This window comes from Haliotis rufescens, unplaced genomic scaffold (genome assembly GCF_023055435.1).
Source record: "Haliotis rufescens isolate VD_foot unplaced genomic scaffold, xgHalRufe1.0.p SCAF_2, whole genome shotgun sequence".
NCBI classification, from domain to species: Eukaryota; Metazoa; Mollusca; class Gastropoda; order Lepetellida; family Haliotidae; genus Haliotis; species Haliotis rufescens.
In genome coordinates, this window is record NW_025963890.1 from 56,809,672 (window position 1) to 56,828,214 (window position 18,543).

The following is an 18,543-nucleotide window of genomic DNA, read 5'->3' on the forward strand; positions in this document are numbered from 1 at the left end:
TCCTCAAGAATTTCGACGATGGTCACATTGAGTATGCCGTTGCCGAATTCCTGATGGAATCACCGAACTCCGGATGTTACCAAGTGCTTCTGAAATCAGGACTCCAACTTAAAACCATCTGGAGCTTGTGGAGGTACACCCAGATGCTTCCTCAGGGCACAAAATATCTTTTTGAAGCAATCGTTCTCAGGAAAAATGTCTGCAATGAAATATGTTGCCGGCACTTCATGACTTCCAAAAGATTTCCAAAAGCTTACGAAATTGTGATATCGACTATACAAGCTCTCGACAGGGACTCCTTCCCAGCTCTCTTGTATCTACTTCGAGAATTTCCCCTTGAACCTCATAACCGAAATTCCTTTCAAATGGTGTTCAGAGCGTTGGTCCTAGCAGGCTACAAACCCAGCAAAGATTTCATTGAGAAAGTCATCAACAAAAGTTACAGGGCAGTTGTGTTTGGAAATTTTGAATCCTTCGGACGCTGGTTCAAGGACTACACCAAGATGGTCCCGAAACTGACTCATCTGTGTCGGCTACAAGTGAGGAAGAACATGAAAAGAAACGTTATGCATGGTGTGACTAAGCTCGGTGTTCCGGAGTCCCTACAGAAATACATCTCACTCCAGGATGATGAGTCAGTACATGTGATATTTAAGACCAGAAACTAAAGTAGAGAACCCACTATACAAGTCTAGCATTATTGTACGAGGTATTAAGAACTTCCCGACTGTGCAGAACAGTGTCAGGTATGTTTCTTTTGAAGCTACATGATTGTTGAACTGTTTGATTGGCATTTTTTAGAAGTTGGTAAGTAACAGTAAAGACAATATATTTTATGGATGACAACTTCTTTTTTCTATTATTTTGCGACATTTCGGTATTGAAACAACGATATAAGGATCTACGCCGCATCAAAATAGAATGCAGAAAATATATTGTCTTTACCGTGTTTATTGCTTTATTTCGTTTCTGTAATGGTTAAATGGAATTTGTGTTGCTGAAAAAATTCGCTTTCAATGCATTTGGTTCATGTTTACGACATAATCAGTATCCAATACTTTGTGTATGTTATTGCTATTTTTAAGTTTGACTTTGTTGACAGTTAACGATTAGAGATGTGATCTCGCAATAATTAATATTTCCATTTTTATTCAACCAGTTCGACTTTCCACAAGCATGTAATTTTATTTTACATCCATATTTCTCTTTGTTGAAATTACATATTTATATTTTGATCACATTATTCAAACTCACTTTATGTTTAAAGCCGGTCTTTATTTCTCATTGATATATTTTAATCTAAGTATGCAATCTTAATCCTTGGCGAAATACTTGAGACCAGTAGGTATTTTTTTTATCTATACTGATAGAAAGACGTTTAGTACATATATAGGTGTCGTAAATTTTGCAAATAATTATAATTGTGATAATTCACAAAATATTGAAGATGATTTAACATTCGAATACAGCCAAGACCAAGTACGTCATGCCATGTATTGTCATTTGCATTGCTCCTTCACCAATATGTCATTGACACTTACATCGGCATCAGGAATATGTCCTTTAGTTAGGAATCGTTTGTCTTCCTCAGTTTGATATATGTCTGAACACAGGGCTCACTTAACATAACTAACAAGACGAGGGCCATTCACTATTTTATGCATCTACAAATTGTCTGGTGGAATCATAACGCTGTACTTAGCATTTACTCCATGCCACTGCTATATGGTTGAATTGGGATTATTTTCTACCGAACAAAAACTATTACAATTTGCAAGATAATAATTAAATTTTCCGTTTTCGGGCATTCGTATATGTCAAACTAATGTGTCCCAAATGAAAGAAAAGAAAATGGTTTATCCCGAAAGAGTTTTTTTAATTATTTTTTCAAGTAATAATAAACTTGTGTTGGCAGTTTGAAATATTGTTAATTTTTTAACAAACTAAAAACGCAATGTTATTGCTTTTGTCGCATCCCTGGAATCCTGGGTTCGGGTACAATCAATCTACCCTTGTCGTAAGATACGACTAAATGAATTGGATGGTGAGGCTCATATTAGGAATTGAAAATGGTGCCCGTCTTTATGCATTGTAATGCATTGACACGCTGTTGTTTCTCTGATTTTACGTGCGCTTCTTTATTTTCTGTAATAACGTCTTTAATGTATCACCATTTGTTTATTTTTTTGTATGACAGTGTGTGAAATCAGTTACAGCGTCATATCCAAACCATGCCACTGTATTGCATGGACTTGTCTAAACGCTGATTTGGAGGCCGTGTTAGAGAGATGAGGGACTAGAAGTACTCGTGTTTGATTAATTAGTCTATGAAATCTTTTAATGCACAACACATTTTTCTCTTATAAGTTTTTTTAATGACGATTTCCGTATGGAATAAGGGCTTGTCCTGTTTGGAATATATATATATGCATATATTGATCCAATGAGACGCAAATATTCCACGGACATGATGGCGAACAATACACCTGTTTTCACACTATAAATTATAATATACTGTTGAGCTGCCGGGCAAAAGAAAATATACACCAATGTTAGGTGGCTAATAATGAAACAAACAGGAATTGGTTATTCGATGGTGATGCATTTGATAAGGATAGTTGTGTTTTGGACCTAAAGTTTGCACTGTTTCGGCCACTGTTTTAGCATTAACGTTTTGATAACGTATTTGGTCAAACCCAATTTTCAAGTGTATAATTTCTTTACCCATGACTTTAGTGTCAAACGAGGTTGGTCGGTAACACACTGAGCTGCTCACCTTGTATTTGAGGACCGGCAGTATAAGATGGCATACTCACTGGTTTCACACACTGGACATGTTTGGTAGACATTTTACAACTTCTTTCTTCAGTTTCGGTTTATAACCATGCATGCTGATATTCTTGTTTTTGGTTTACATATGTTTGTTGATGTAGTCGCTGAATTTACTATATTTAACCCATATGTTGTAACTAAAACACTTAAACAATTCAAAACATAAAACGTAAGTAATTAAAAACAGCTTACTACATTTAGTCAGCACTCAAAGAATACATGTTCATTGTTTTGTTTTATAAAGTAAAATTTTATTTAAAACTTTTAAAAATAAAAAAACACAACATTATTCGCATTACACAACTGCTGATGGGTATCTTATCTTTGAAAATCAATAAATCAATAAATGTTTTTTTCGGCACAAGCTTGCACTATTTCCACTGTTGTGTGAGTATGCACTCACTGTGTTCGTGTACTAAAACATGTCTGTATGAACGACCTCGTTGTATGAATAAAACACTAATTATTTGTAGCACTTTAATGTGTGATTATTGTCTGATTGCATGGATATCCGTTAACTCTGACAACACTCTATCGGCATGATGAACCATCCGTACGTATGATTTTGTATCTTAATATATATAAAAAAACAGGCTCGATTTTCTGCCGTAAAATGCAAAATAGAGGTTAAATTATATGAATGGATCACTGAAAATCAGTGTTCGGTGTTCGCGAAAAGGGTAAGCATGTCCTGCTTTACTGGGAGCACCAGCCACTCACACAATTAGCATTATGTCTTCAGTCTTTCTTCATTCACCAACTACAGGTGATAAAGATGAGTCAAAGATGCACTTTCCCTGACGACAGGTGTACATCTGCATGTATGTATGTATGTATGTATGTATGTCTGCATATATGTATGTACATCTGTATGTATGTATGTATGTATGTACATCTGCATATATGTATGTATGTATGCATGCATGCACGCACGCACGTACGTACGTATGTATGTATGTATGTATGTATGTACATCTGCATGTATGTGTGTATATATGTATGTATGTATGTACATCTGTATGTATGTATGTATGTACATCTGCATGTATGTATGTATGTATGTATGTACATCTGCATGTATGTATGTATGTATGTATGTATGTATGTACATCTGCATGTATGTGTGTATATATGTATGTATGTATGTACATCTGTATGTATGTATGTATGTATGTATGTATGTATGTATGTACATCTGTATATATGTATGTATATATGTATGCATGTATGTATGTATGTACATCTGCATGTATGTATGTATGTATGTACATCTGTATGTATGTATGTATGTATGTATGTACATCTGTATGTATGTATGTATGTATGTACATCTGTATATATGTATGTATATATGTATGCATGTATGTATGTATGTATGTATGTACATCTGCATGTATGTATGTATGTATGTACATCTGCATGTATGTATGTATGTATGTACATCTGCATGTATGTACATCTGTCTGTACATCTGTATGTATGTGTATATGTATGAATGTATATATGTATGCATGTATGTATGTATGTATGTACATCTGCATGTATGTATGTATGTATGTATGTATGTATGTATGTATGTATGTATGTATGTATGTATGTGTTCCGCTACTCGCCTTGAACCTTCCCCTAGGATAAGACGATGGGGTACCCTTTGATCGATCAATTATGCTGAAGTGCTGAAAATATACTTAAATCACTGAAAATATATTTACGACTCTCACAATACACATTGTTCTCGGCAAGATACGGAAGTGCAGAACCGGGATTATTCGTCAGTTATCTACATATATGGAAGGACAGATTCCAGTTAGCCCAAACAGTTACAGAGATATTCACCAAATCGATCTTAGGTTTTGAATGACATAGGTGATTTTACTGGGAAGTCGGTCTAAGTCCTCATAAAGATGATGGTTCTGACTTGTTCTAAGGCTTAACACGAGATAACTGAAATCCGATTGCTTAGATTTATCAGACTAGTGTGGCCGAATTATCCTAAGTGTTACTGTATCATCAACATGAAGCCTTGATTGTGGCGTAAAAGCACAATCGTTCATTCACTCCGGTCCCCAGGCTGAACTGCAGCTACAGCGAAAATAACAAACCTTGTCTTGTTTCAAGTCAAGGTTCATATGAACAGTTCATGACGGAAATACTAAAAACTATCACTCCGTGGTTATTTCCATACATTTTTATACCCATGTTGTTATCTATGTGTGCTTATCTCTTTTCAGTTAGGTGGCCCAGTCGTCTAAAGCGCCGTAAATCGCTGAATACCTTGATAATGTCATGATCCGCATGTTATGGGTTCGATTCCCAGATTCGTCCTGATAATGGTATTTGGTCTGTCAGCACCATACCCGTGTTCGTGGGGTTCATCAGAGTGGTAATTGTCTGAGACCTGCATCGTGGGATTCATCAGAGTGGTGAATGTCTGGGACCTGCATCGTGGGGCTCATCAGAGGGGTAAACGTCTGAGACCTGCATCGTGGGGTTCATCAGAGTGGTGAACGTCTTAGACCTGCATCACTGTTGGCATTCCCCCACCAAGCTGGCACGCCCTGATATAACTGACATACTCATCATAGCGGTGTTGACCCAATCTCGGTCACATGTCTCCCCAGAGTGATTAATTCCCTATGTCCTTTCAAGGACCTGATATGCAGGTCACCTACATATGGAGGGAGACCCACGAACGACCCTGACTGACCTGTTCAGCCATTGATTGCACCGGTAAGCAGGTGAGGACTTACGTGACGAATCCACAGAGAGCAATGGCTCTAGAATATTCTGGAAGCAGATTAGTATAAACAGATAAAATTGAATTGACTCGACCGTCCAAATTGATAGCTCCCTATCGGAATATATATCAATCCAGTTGTGCTGCTTGATTTGTCAGCATCAGGCCCCGCTTATGTTTTTTTGGGAACCTATGAAGTTTGTTTCTCTTGATCTTTCTTGCCTGTATCCAAACTGCCAACCAGAATGTAAGTGAGATATGTTGAGGTCCTTTAGACCCCATACGTGTATGTGAAGAACAACACTACCCTTGTGAATAGGACCCGTAATGTTTGAAGCATTCCTCATATGTATATTGTTCTGTTGTCATATAAAACCTTGCAAATCCATGTCACCAATTACCACATTGCTATCTTCTGAATTACATTCACAGCGTAGTTAAATACAAATTCCTCATTATTATTATTATAATCTTTTTCAGTGACTCGCGAAAGGTATACGTGCGTATAGATGCTGTCTCTGTTGTGTGCTGGCAGTCTGTATGAGACCCCTGGTGCAGGGTTTCTTACGTGATGACAGGACGTATCTGTTCATCGCATGAAAGAAGAGACCTGTGGTATATAGGTTAACCATGCAAAACGCACGAACCAAACGGATTTGCCATTAGGTGGGAATTGACCACTACATAGCTTAAAGGGGGACTGTCCTCATGCTTGGTGCCCACTGTCTGCCCAGTTTTATATTCTGTAATTAATACTTGGATGAAACTGACACATTGTCTCTGTGTAATTTCGGTAATCAGTTGCATCAACCCTTTTAGTTTACATCATAAAATGTGAGCTGGAAGACACTGATGTTGAAGGGACTTGAGTAAAAAATACCGGGCTGTCAATTTGCCCGAGCTTAGTCCCCCTTTAAATACGATAGATTCTGTTCTGCTACAATCAGGAATATTGTAGAAACAGTTCCAGGAGGTGGTATGCATAAACCAATTTGTCATACCTCCATGTCAGACTGAAGAGATCTGATTGGTCCACGTGATCTTGATAAAATACTGCGTAACCCGCCTTGGATGATAATACATTTCTCAGCGGGGGAATAAATCTCTGATACCCCGCCACGAACAATACAGGCTGCACGTGGATTTCTGAGAGGCAGAATAAATCCCTTATACCCACTTCAAAGCAAAAAGCCGCAGTTTCCGAGTTACGTAACATAGCACATGTTAACGTCAGCTTACTCGAACAGCTGTTTTCTATTAAATTCGAATTTGTGTTAATTTTTCACAATGTCACATTAAAACATGTCGTTTAGATAAATTCGTTGTAGCAGGAACACGAGGGGTACATTAGGTTTTATGCGTCCCTCGTTATTTTTAATACACCGTTTCGTGATATAAAACCTAACAACGATGCATAAATCCCCATGTACCCCTTGTGCTCCTGCTACAAATTATAGTAAACAACAAAATGTATGATCTGTAACTTTGACACGTGTATCTGTTTCTAATCGCAATAAAATCTTCAACAATAAAAACTCTCGTGTCATTAACACATGGTTTCCAATCACAATATACAGTACACAATGAAAATATGTTAAGGTCTGCGACAACCCCCTTAACCTTTGTCGTATGTTATTTACTTCTGAACATGATCGGCCATTTCCGCTGAAAATAAACTTCGTGTTTGCGGTTACGGAGAGGGGCGAGGCATGCCGATTATACCCAGTGTGTACCATATGCTGCGTCATAATGCTCCGACGTCACAAAGAGGTATTGTCACGCCCATCGCTCCATTGTCTTCTACCGTAACGGGGTGAAAGGGGTGGCGTGAGACCGCTGGAGGCTTCTGTCTCCTGATACCCAGACACGTGGGTGGGGGGGTGGAGTCAGACAGCGTGGGTGGGAGCGATGGTCTGCAAGGCATATTTACAGCTTCTAGTTCGTTCAAGCTATCAAAGTGATTGTACATAATAATATGTTAAAATACAATGTTGGGTTTTTTTGCAGATTCGCTTGAAGGCAACACATATGTTAATGTTACAATGTAAATTGCGTTGCCTGTGCATGCGAATCCATGTCAGTGTTACCGGAGGGATCACGTGAGTCAGAAACAGCAAGGCGGTGGCTATAAAATACACCCAACATTGAGCTGTGTGTTTCATATTATTTACAACCTGTCACAACAAGTTTTATTTATTCAGTTACTTTGGTTATATATATATTTGCTTCACGAACAGTAAAATGCTGGGCAAAATAAAGTGTACACTTGAAATAAGATTTGAATAACCAATGTTATCAAAACTTGACTAAGCTGACAACGGTCGCCTAAAAACTGCACACTTGAAGTGAAAAACGTAACTAAGATAAAATACATCAACATAATTTGTTTGTTTCACTTTAGGCCACAATCAAAAATGTCTTTATTCCGGCAGTTTAATTCACTGGTATGAATGAGGCAATCTGCGTGGAAAATCGATTATTATTTTTTTCAATTTATCAAATGTGTACATACATGTTTATAAAGTTTATAAAGAAAAGCCTCAATAGCTTTGTTGAATTAAAATGTGATTTTCTTCAAAGCTATTATTTGCACGACAGTTTATGCGGCAATCACAATTACTCAGTATACAAGCGGAAAGTCATAAACCTATGCAAACATGACGCAGTTAACACTTCACCATGGGTTGCGAAGCACGCTTTTATAGCGGATAATTATCATGAATAAGAGGGGGCACGGGTGGCCCTGTCGTCTAGGGCGCCGCGATTCGCTGTGCAGAGTTGCGTCCCTTGGGCACGCCAGAAACCTATGATTGTGGGTTCGATTCCCGGTTCGCCCCGATTATGTTTCTTGGTTTGTCAGCACCATACCAGTTCTCGTGGGTTTCACCGAAATGGTAAACGTCTGAGACCTGCATCACTTCGGGCTTTCCTCCCACGCCGTGATATCACTGGAATACTGTTAAAAGCGGTGTTAAACCCAACTCACTCACTCATGAATAGGATGTACCCCCACGCGGAACAGTCTCTGTGCACAAGGCTCTGACTGCCAGAGGTATTTCCCCGACACTGCATGGCTGTTTCTTTCAAAAAGAAGGCCCAATTGAACATCTTTCTACTTCATTTATGTTTATTGCATATCCTAACATGCTTGTTTTTACTTATGTTACGCGCCTTATTACGTCTGCATTTCTGGTGTCCCCCGCCGTGACGCATCTTCCCGAGGCAAGGGCATTAACTGACTATATCCAGTTTCCACCCTTGCCGGGGGCACGGGTGGCCCAGTCGTCTAAGGCGCCGCGATTCGCTGTGCAGAGTTGCGTCCCTTGGATACGCCAGAAACCTATGATTGTGGGTTCGAATCCCGGTTCGCCCTAATTATGTTTCTAGGTTTGTCAGCACCATACCCGTGCTCGTGGGTTTCACCGAAGTGGTAAACGTCTTAGACCTGCATCAATTCGGGCTTTCCTCCCACATTAAGCTGACACGCCGTGATATAACTGGAATACTGTTAACAGCGGCGTGAAACCTAACTCACTCACTCCACCCTTGCCGAACAAAGCTGGTATTTCGTGGCTCGTGTTAACGACTTATGTCCCTTCTATGTTCATCCTTTTGAACAATCAGATTCCACCTCTCACATCACTTGCATTTGCTTCAAATAAAATGGCAGCGCCTAGGCAAGACGATCTGATCGTTAATCAAGATCTATACTCACGGACAAAAGAAACTCGAATACCATACATGTTGGCTAATAAAGAAGAATTACTCATATTCAAGATATATTAGATTGGTTCGATGCAAAACGAACATACTGGTATGTTGTGTAAACCGACATCACATGTGACGTCAAAGAGCCATGACTCGAGATGCACCATTTGTCTCGAGCAGGATCAGCGTGTAAAGTTTGGAAATTACGTGCAGCTTATCCTGATAAGAATACAGACACTGTGGTAATACTTGAGTGATTGTCAGTTTTGTCATTAAGTGGTACACATTGGAAATGTCTTTTTGACGTAGACATGCTTCTCTATGTTACTATAGTTGGCGTTTCTTTTGGCGGTGAGTATATATTGTTATAAAACGGGTCTTACCTCGCGAAACGCATCAACTCACTTGAGCACCTTGATTTGAAACATGAAGCGATTTGCAAGATATCTGTCGAAGCCGGGTTGACGGTACACATTCTTTGCAAATCTTGCAGTCGACCGAAATCTGCACGTTGAAATCCATGTTGTTTTCGAATCGGATGTCTAGATATTTTCATTGGACTATGCATAGACTCGTTAGCCCAGCCAAACTGTAACTCCGTAATTCCAGTCTTTTATAGTCAGTTAACTCCCTAGCCTCGGGAAGATGGTCATTATATTGCAGGAATATTGCTAAAAGCGGCGTAAAACCATACTCACTCACTATGACGGATGTTATTATATTCGGTCTGTTTGATAGCAGTGTTTCAATATCGTGTTCGTATTTTTTATTTTATTTTAGACTTAAAAAACATAAGGCGGCACTCTGTATACGTACTATGTGAAACCTCACCATGGACAAGCACACCCTGGAAGGGCTGGAATAGAAAGCGGCATAAAGGTTCACCCATTCACTCTGTGAATATGAAATGTTATGGCATAGTGAGCAAGGGCCATGACCTTTACACTTGACGTGTTTTACTGGCAAGGCACGAGTTACGATATAAGGACAAATTAATGACGCTGGTTTTATGGTCCAATCCATTTCTTTGATGTTTTACTCTGTAATGGACCATACCCGACCATATCCCGACGGCTATGTAATCATGTCTGTATGGGTTAGTCAAATTAGCATCTACCTATTCTATAGAGATAGAGGTACGACATCGTTCATCACGGGTCTTGGATGATTCACACACCCTATCCACCAATCATCACGGGTTATAGTCTGAGAATAAGGAACGTCATACGTGGGTGCGTAGACGCATCTGTGACAAATATGATGTCCGATGCAATTCCCTATTTTTACTTGTACCACATGTTCCCGGGTTTTTTTTCAGGTGAGCACTTGATTTGCCTTTGCATGTGTTTGTGACGGGTGCCACCTGTGGGGCAGGATGCTCACCTTTTCGCGAACACCTGGAGTAATCACTTTTTGATAGTGATTCATAAACTCATGTATTTGATGACCATACGACGGAATCTGTAAATATCGTAAATAATCGTCTCTGTGCCCGTCACAACAGTGGTTAAGAGAGTGAGTACAGTACGTATGGTCACGATGGCACACAATTGGTCGGATCCAGCAGAAAGCATGGACGTATTCTATCATTGAATACCCACAGGTGTTGTAAAATAGAGATACATGCAGATTCATAAGAATTAAAAGAACATACATATAACTTACGTTATCCATGCACATCTGGCGGTTACATTTGGAAACGTCAATGTACTGTTATTGTTTGTGCGGTGTGTATTTTTAACGTTGATCCCGTTAGACACCTCTTACGACAAGCATGGGTTTCTACAGACCAATTCTACCCCGGATCTTCGCTGCTGTAACTGTTCTGTTAAAGGGACGTTACTATATGAATTAATGTTTCATTAATCCGAAAATATGTAATCCCGGACGATTTCACTTGGAACAGCACTGTCCGGATTAACGAGGGTTCGCTGTATGTCAGTTTCGGAATTTAAAGTTCATTTCGATCCTTCCTTACAGAGAGTGTGCTGAATTCGTTTGATCAGAAATGCTTACAAAATAACATTATTATTCAATGGCACAACTCAAACACGTTACACGACGTATGTAGTCAGAAGCAGAATAGAATATTACAATCCGCGGTTGGAATGCTGCCATGATGACTACAAAGAATGTGATTCAGAAAAATGTTTTTCACTTCCCTACTTTGTCAAAATGTGAACAAAATACACGTCCACGTCAACGATTGTAATTATGTTAAAAAGAGCATGATAAAGTACAGTAGCAGGTTTGAAATGGGGTTTTGGGTGACAGACCTGCTTCTTTTACAAGTATGACACCCATTTCATAGTGAGGAATGTTGTGCCATAACCACTCATTCAGAAACGTTAAACTGACACCGCCGTGAGTAGCAGAGCGTTTTTGTACCAGGCTTCATCTTTACAATTAGGATGCTGTTCGAATACACAACGTCTGCATTCCACGCTAAGTTATGAGTTCATATTTACGTGGTATACACTGTTCTTCAATGTGTAGGTATTTGCTAAGGTTTGAAAGAGCCGCATTGATTGGTTCACTTGACCTGGGGCTTATCGCTGTAATACATAATGTGAAGAATTTGCCCTGTCAGCAGTTGCCTCCCCTCGTATAGTATGTTATTGTGAAAGAGGTGAATGCGATTACTCATGCTAAGAATCCCCATTGATGTTCTTCTACCGTAACTGTGCGGCCACACCAAATGAGAGCTTTTGTCTGCCTGCTGTTATTTGGGGATAAAATCGACCTTGTTTGGTCTTAGAAACGAGAGCTCAAAGCGGAACAGACGCACGGAAGATATATACACACCTGCACAGCGGTTTAAGCATAGGAAGTTTAACTTTCTACATGACTGACTTTGCAATGTAGCTTGATGTCCATCCTAGTGGCAGCACAGCATTTGTTCACGAAAACACGGACGGATGTTTCACATCGCCTCCCTTCATTAATACTGCCCTACTTACGGATTTATCATTGACTGACATCCAACACGACTATCCTATTTTGATGAGACGATACGTTGTCGTCTGCTCCTTCAACTATCGTCTGCTTGTGCTGAAAGCTAATCAGTGAAATCTTGATAGTTTCACTGGCACGTGAAAATTTCAGTGAAGCCGGCGGAGGGTTCATCCTTCACCTTGATTATATAAACACGTTTGTGAGATATAACACCAGATAGTCATACACAGATCTGATGTTTGGGGTCTGTTGACTCGTCTGCCGTTTGTCGTCGTCGTTTGACTGAAGTTGTCACCATGAGTAGCCGTTCGAAAACGTCCTCGAAGAGGAATGGCGTCAATGGGAATGGACATTCGGAAGACCCTAAAGCCCAATGGAGTACGCAGACTTACTCCCTGGAGGATCTGTCAGAACAGTTCACACTGCCCCAGGTTGTGAGATGTACATCCACTCTACTGACCACCAAGGACAAACCTCTGCCTGTGAATCTGACACAGCCTATGTTGCTGTTCGAAACCCGAACAATACGAAAACTCCTGGCCAGAAATGTCATGTATGATCCTAGAATCAGAAAGTACAACGAAACAGACGAAACTATTGTGATACCTTCAGACTATGAAGGTAAGTATATATTTACCTTGGTATGGAGAGGGTGTGTGTGTGCGTGTGTGTGGGTGTGTGTGTGTGTGTGTGTGGGGGGGGGGGGGGGGGGGGGTGATATTGAAGGATCCGAATTTCATCCAACTTAGATCCGACGTTAATAATTCCCATTATACAAAAATATTACCTGTCATGGTTAAAACAATTAATGGTGAATTATTTGATACGAGTATAGCATACTTGTGTTTTGGACCCTTAATTTCGGCAACTGTTTTCTTTTTTGGAACGTTTTGGTAAGGTTGGTTTTGGTCAAATCCAATTTTCAAGTGTATACATTCTTTTGCCCGGCAGTTAGATAAGAAACAATGCATATTCACGGCAATGCCTGAAATCTCTGGACGTTCCTCAAGTTAATTGGATAGTAAGATTATAATCATACTATCCAATTAACTTGAGGAACGTCCAGAGATTTCAGGCATTACAAACGTAATAAGTAATAAGTAATGCGAAATGCTATCTAATCCTATCAAAACCCTTAGAAGAAAGGCATAACATATGATAATTCTCCAGATTAAGGTATAATCTCTTTAAGTCGTGTGTAATAAGACGTCAGTTTCTGTAGACTGATATAACACAACACTGTTCCACAAGTAGGGCCAGCGACTTACGCATGTACTGTGTCATAGGCCGACCGCACAGCACAATAGTGGAATTATATAGCCAGGTGCCCCAGCGGGAATGGCAACTCTCCAAACAAGCGGAATAAAACCAAATATTTCAATCAATGGCGTCCTTTACGCCCAAACTGATAGAAGCAACATAATCTATGAAAGGAATTTTGTAGGATTTCACGAATTGGAAAATTGTTTGATACATATTGTATGAGGTTACTTACCTTTCCATTGATTAAACAGTGCCTCTTTTGTTGATATTGGGTCATATGTGTACATAGGGCTAGGGATTTACATATATATATGGAAGGCTGTGTTTCAATACCAACCAGCCAAGACAGATTAACTATAGTCATATTGAAAAACTCCGGTGTTCTTTTACTTCTTTTGAGTTGTTAATACACAAAAACAAAAGTATCTGATCATAATTTATTGATAACTACAAATGAATTATAATAATGGATTATATGGCTTTCTAGATCTTCAGTCTTGTAACACTGCACACAGCATACCTCTGTCAAGACTCGATTTCGGGTTAATGTGTTCTAAAGTGAGAAAGATAGTCACACATTAAATTCTCTCAGATGTTCAAGCTACTGCTGGTGCGAAGGGAACTTCACAATAATATCAATTGTGCACAGATAAACGAAATGCTAGACATACTTTTTTATTTGGAATGAGTGTTTAGTTGTATGCTTCTAAAACACGATTAAACATGGCCTGTTCATGTTGCCTTTGAGTTTGTCATGAATATTATAACCATAAAGATGTTAGTGTTAGTTATTTACGATTGTTACCTGTGATTTTGGGACGTAGAGATACGAACAGATGTGTTAATATACGTTTATGTAAAAAAAGGTACGATAGTTCAACTGTTATAATTATATAGTCTGTATCCATGAATAGATTCATTAATGCAAAGACGCATACAATGAGTAGAGGCGTTAGAATAAACAGCAGGTGCGCAGACACATTACGTGTGCGAACAAAGAGAGAAAAAAACGACGTGCATTAAATCCAGAGTCTATGCGCCGAAACTAAATGTTTGCATAAAGTCAAACCGACATAAATTCAAAGCATACATGGTTGACAGAAATATACCACTGTGCATCAGCAAGCATGCCTAAAATATTCACTTGTACAATGCCTGGTTTAACACAGTCGCCCACAGCACATGACACACTAGGTTGATAAGTTACTTTGTGATAAACGTCCCTTTCATCTATGTTTATGCATGATGCATTTATATGCAACCTCGCACCTGGTATCATGCATACGTGCATCACGCAATGCATTTAGTTTAAGTGCTTCACACAGGTTTAGGGTAGGAATTTGCTCGTTTTGGTTAATATGTGAAGTCTGTACTAACGTTATTCTATGATACTGAAAACTTATTTTTCTTGCACTCATGTTTGAATGTTGCTTAAACTCAATGGTAGTTGGAACGTATTGCTTCTACGTGATGGCAATGAGAACTTTCTTGCGACTAATACCCGTGATATAAAGTGGGTTTACTCAATGGTACGCAACAAATTAAATTAAATTCACTGGTACTGAGAACATATATATATACTGCCTGCATTGAATGGAACTGAGAAAGTATACTGCTTGTAATATAATGGTACTGAGCAAGCATACTAGCTGCGCTCAGTGGTATTGAGATATCAAACTTCTTGCGCTCACTGGTACTGAGAAATCATACTGTTTCCGTTCAGTGGTACTGAGAAATCATACTGTTTGCGCTTAGTTGTACAGAGAAATCACACTGGTTGTAATTAATAGTACTGAGAAGTATCAATACTGATAACTAGTGTTGATTGTAATTAAAAGTACTGAGAACTCGTAATGCTTGCAACTAATGATACAGAAATGTCACAGATTCAATGGTCGCAATGAACTATGCTGTACAATTAACGGTACTGATAAATTACGTTGCTTGCGTGCATTGGTCATGTTTCATTCCGCTCGACCAAGCAGCTTGTGATCTGAAGGAGAGTGTAAGTACTGCCCGACAGTACATCTCATAACCTTTTATCCCCGACCCTCATGGTCCAAGCATTAAGGTAATTAATCTGCCATATATCACTCCCTCCAGAATATTCTTGAATTATCAAAACCTCATTACCACCAACTGACTTCTAAAAACGTTCAAGACATTTAAAAACTTATAAATCAGAATTACAAGGACAAGGGTTTCCACTTGGTATCCCATTGTTGTTTATCGATCACCGATACTCTTTGATGATCTGCCGGTGGGATTAGATTGCGTATCGACGTGGTTACGCTTGGTGTTACATAATCATATCAATGTTTCTTGCTCGAGAGCGTTAACGAGCAGCAAATGGTCATAAACGGCTTTATACACTGGAGATGAACTGTCATAACGCCATGTAACGTGTGAAGCCAGGGGCCAGGTAATGACGGATTACATACGTTTAAATCATAATCTGAGACCTATCTCGGGGTGGTTGCGGAATACACTGTCGTGATTCGCATCTAATGTATTCTACATCTTCATACTTGTGTCTTCATGTGAAGAACTGGAGCGTGAGTGAGTTTGAAGATGAGTGAGTGACTTTGAGCTGTGTTTTAGTTTATATATCAGCTGAAGTGAGAGAAAGTTGTTGTTGTATGTGTTTAACGCCGCAATCAGCAATATTCCAGCTATATGACGGCCGTCTGTAAACAATCGAGTCTGGACCAGACAATCCTATGATTGATATCATTGGCATCGATCTACGCAATTAGGATACTATGACATGCGTCAACCAAGTCAGTGAGCCTAACCACCCGATCCCGTTAGTCGCCTCTTACAAGCATTGTCACCTTTTACGGCAAGTATGGGTTGCTGAAGACCTATTCTAACCCGGATCTTCAAGTGGGTGAGAGAAAGCCCGAAGTGATGCAAGTCTCTGCCGTTTACCACTTTGGTGAAACCCACGAGCACGGGTTTGGTCTGACAAATTTATACCCCGTTCACATGCGCCTCTTTACATATGTGTGTATATGTGCATACGTGTGTAGAAATACATACATGAGTATACTTGTCATGTGAACGTGTTTACTCATGTGTGTATATTTACACCAGGAGCCAATTCGCAAGTGCAAATGTAAATGTCAATTTACCCTGTGTGTATATGTTGCAATGTGAACGTTTATTTTAACGTAAGAGGATGATCTAATTAATATCTGTTCGTTTGCCAACTCCAAACAAACAACAGTTGCCAACCTTTATGCGTATATACAGAGTTGAGCGGACGGTGTTTTCTTTTGGTTTCAAGGAGTCAGAACTTTGTGTACAAAGGAAATCAAACACATTTTCGGTGAAGTAACTCTCTTTTCATTCATTTTTGATTGGAAAAAAAATGTTTTGTCTTGAACGTCGTAAACAATTTACAAATTATATTTACACACCTAAGTTGATTGTCATGTGAACGCATAGTAAATATACATATACACACGTATGTATAGTTACAGATGTGCAAAATTACTTTCGTTAGTAGATGTGCATCCGAACGGGGTATTAGAAACATAACCAGGGTGAACAGGGATTCGAACCCAGCGTAGAGCTGGATATGCACAGTAACTACACTCTCGTTGTCTCGAACAGCAGGGCATTTAGATCGCCTTGGATGGATTTATGAAATAATTTCGTTTTAACAGAATTTTGCCATTTGCATTGTTAAAAACTTTAATTGTCATTGTTGATGGATTAATTTAAAACTAGCTTACTCATGGTATTTTGTCACATAATCGATTTCTTATAATCTGAATAGGTATATTGTTAACGGCTGGGCCTCACATCTAGGCTTTATGTCTTCAATATTGTGATCGACAAAGTTAGGTCCTGTGAACGTAATACAAGTTTATGCCTTTGCAAGGAAATATTATGAAATTTACGATCTTGCAATGTTTCACTTTCATCTGCTTTTATGTCCACGTTGACAGGCATGTCATTTGAACATATTTCCCGGGTGTTAATGTGGTAGTGTCGTAATAATTGTTTACATTCTGTGGGTGCGGTGTGACGCTCATGTTTCTGTCACGGCTGTATGGAGGTGTGGCATACAATGGGAGTATCTGCACCTAAAACCCTAACCTCCGGTCAGAATAAAAGCAAGGTTTCGTCAAAAATATTTCAGCTATATCACGGCGGCCTGCAAATTATCGAAGCAAACAGACAGGGATGGGGTGATATTACGATCTACGCCGTCGGGGTATAATGCCACACAATTAACCAAGCCCGCGAGCCAGACCACCCGGTCAAACATTGTTGCACCTTCCGACAAGGATAGTTAGCTGGGGCACAATTCGAAATCGGAGGAACCAACGCCTATCCCCACCAACATGATGATCCGGGTAAGAATAGGTTTGCAGCAACCAATGCTTTTTGTAAAAGGCGACTATGCTTGTCGTAAGAGGCGACAAACGGGATCGGGTGGTCAGGCTCTCTAGCTTGGTTGATGAATGTCATCGTATCCGAATTGCGTAGATCGATGCTCATGACGTCAATCACTGGAATATTTACAGACCGCCGTCATACAGATGGAATATCGCTGAGTGCGGTGTTAAACAATAAAAAAACCCTAAAAAAACACCACACGTCCATGTGACCATTTCCACCAAGTGCCAAACATCAATTTGGTTTTCCTTCTTAGGTGTGCCAGAAACCTATGATCGTTGATTTAATCCCCAGATTACCTCTGATTATGTGTCTTGGGTTGTCAGCACCATACTCCTGGGTTTTAACAAAGTCGTTAAACATCTCAGCTATTAATCACTTCGGGCTTTCCTCGGGCAGCATTTTCAGGTCTGTAAATTATCGAATCTGGAGCGGTCTATCCAACGATTGACATCATAAGCATCGATCTATGCAACTGGGATCTGATGATATGCATCAACCAAGTCAGCAAGCCTGACCACCCGATCCCCGTATTTGCCTCTTACGACAAACTTTGTTGCTGAAGACCAATTCTAACCCGGATCTTCACGGGGCCATCCCACATCTAGACTCCCCGTAAAATACGGAGAAATATCCGA

At 39.6% G+C, this 18,543-nt stretch overlaps 1 protein-coding gene across 1 annotated transcript in view; it reads left to right on the forward strand.

Moving 5' to 3' along the window:
• The first annotated feature begins 11,926 nt into the window (after positions 1–11,926).
• The window catches only part of LOC124141351, a 33,304-nt gene continuing 26,687 nt past the window's right edge, over positions 11,927–18,543 (forward strand). The window contains exon 1 of the mRNA XM_046509340.2: positions 11,927–12,853. Within this exon, the coding sequence (XP_046365296.1) occupies positions 12,529–12,853 (325 nt within the window). The 5' untranslated portion in view covers positions 11,927–12,528. The remainder of the gene's footprint in view (positions 12,854–18,543) is intronic.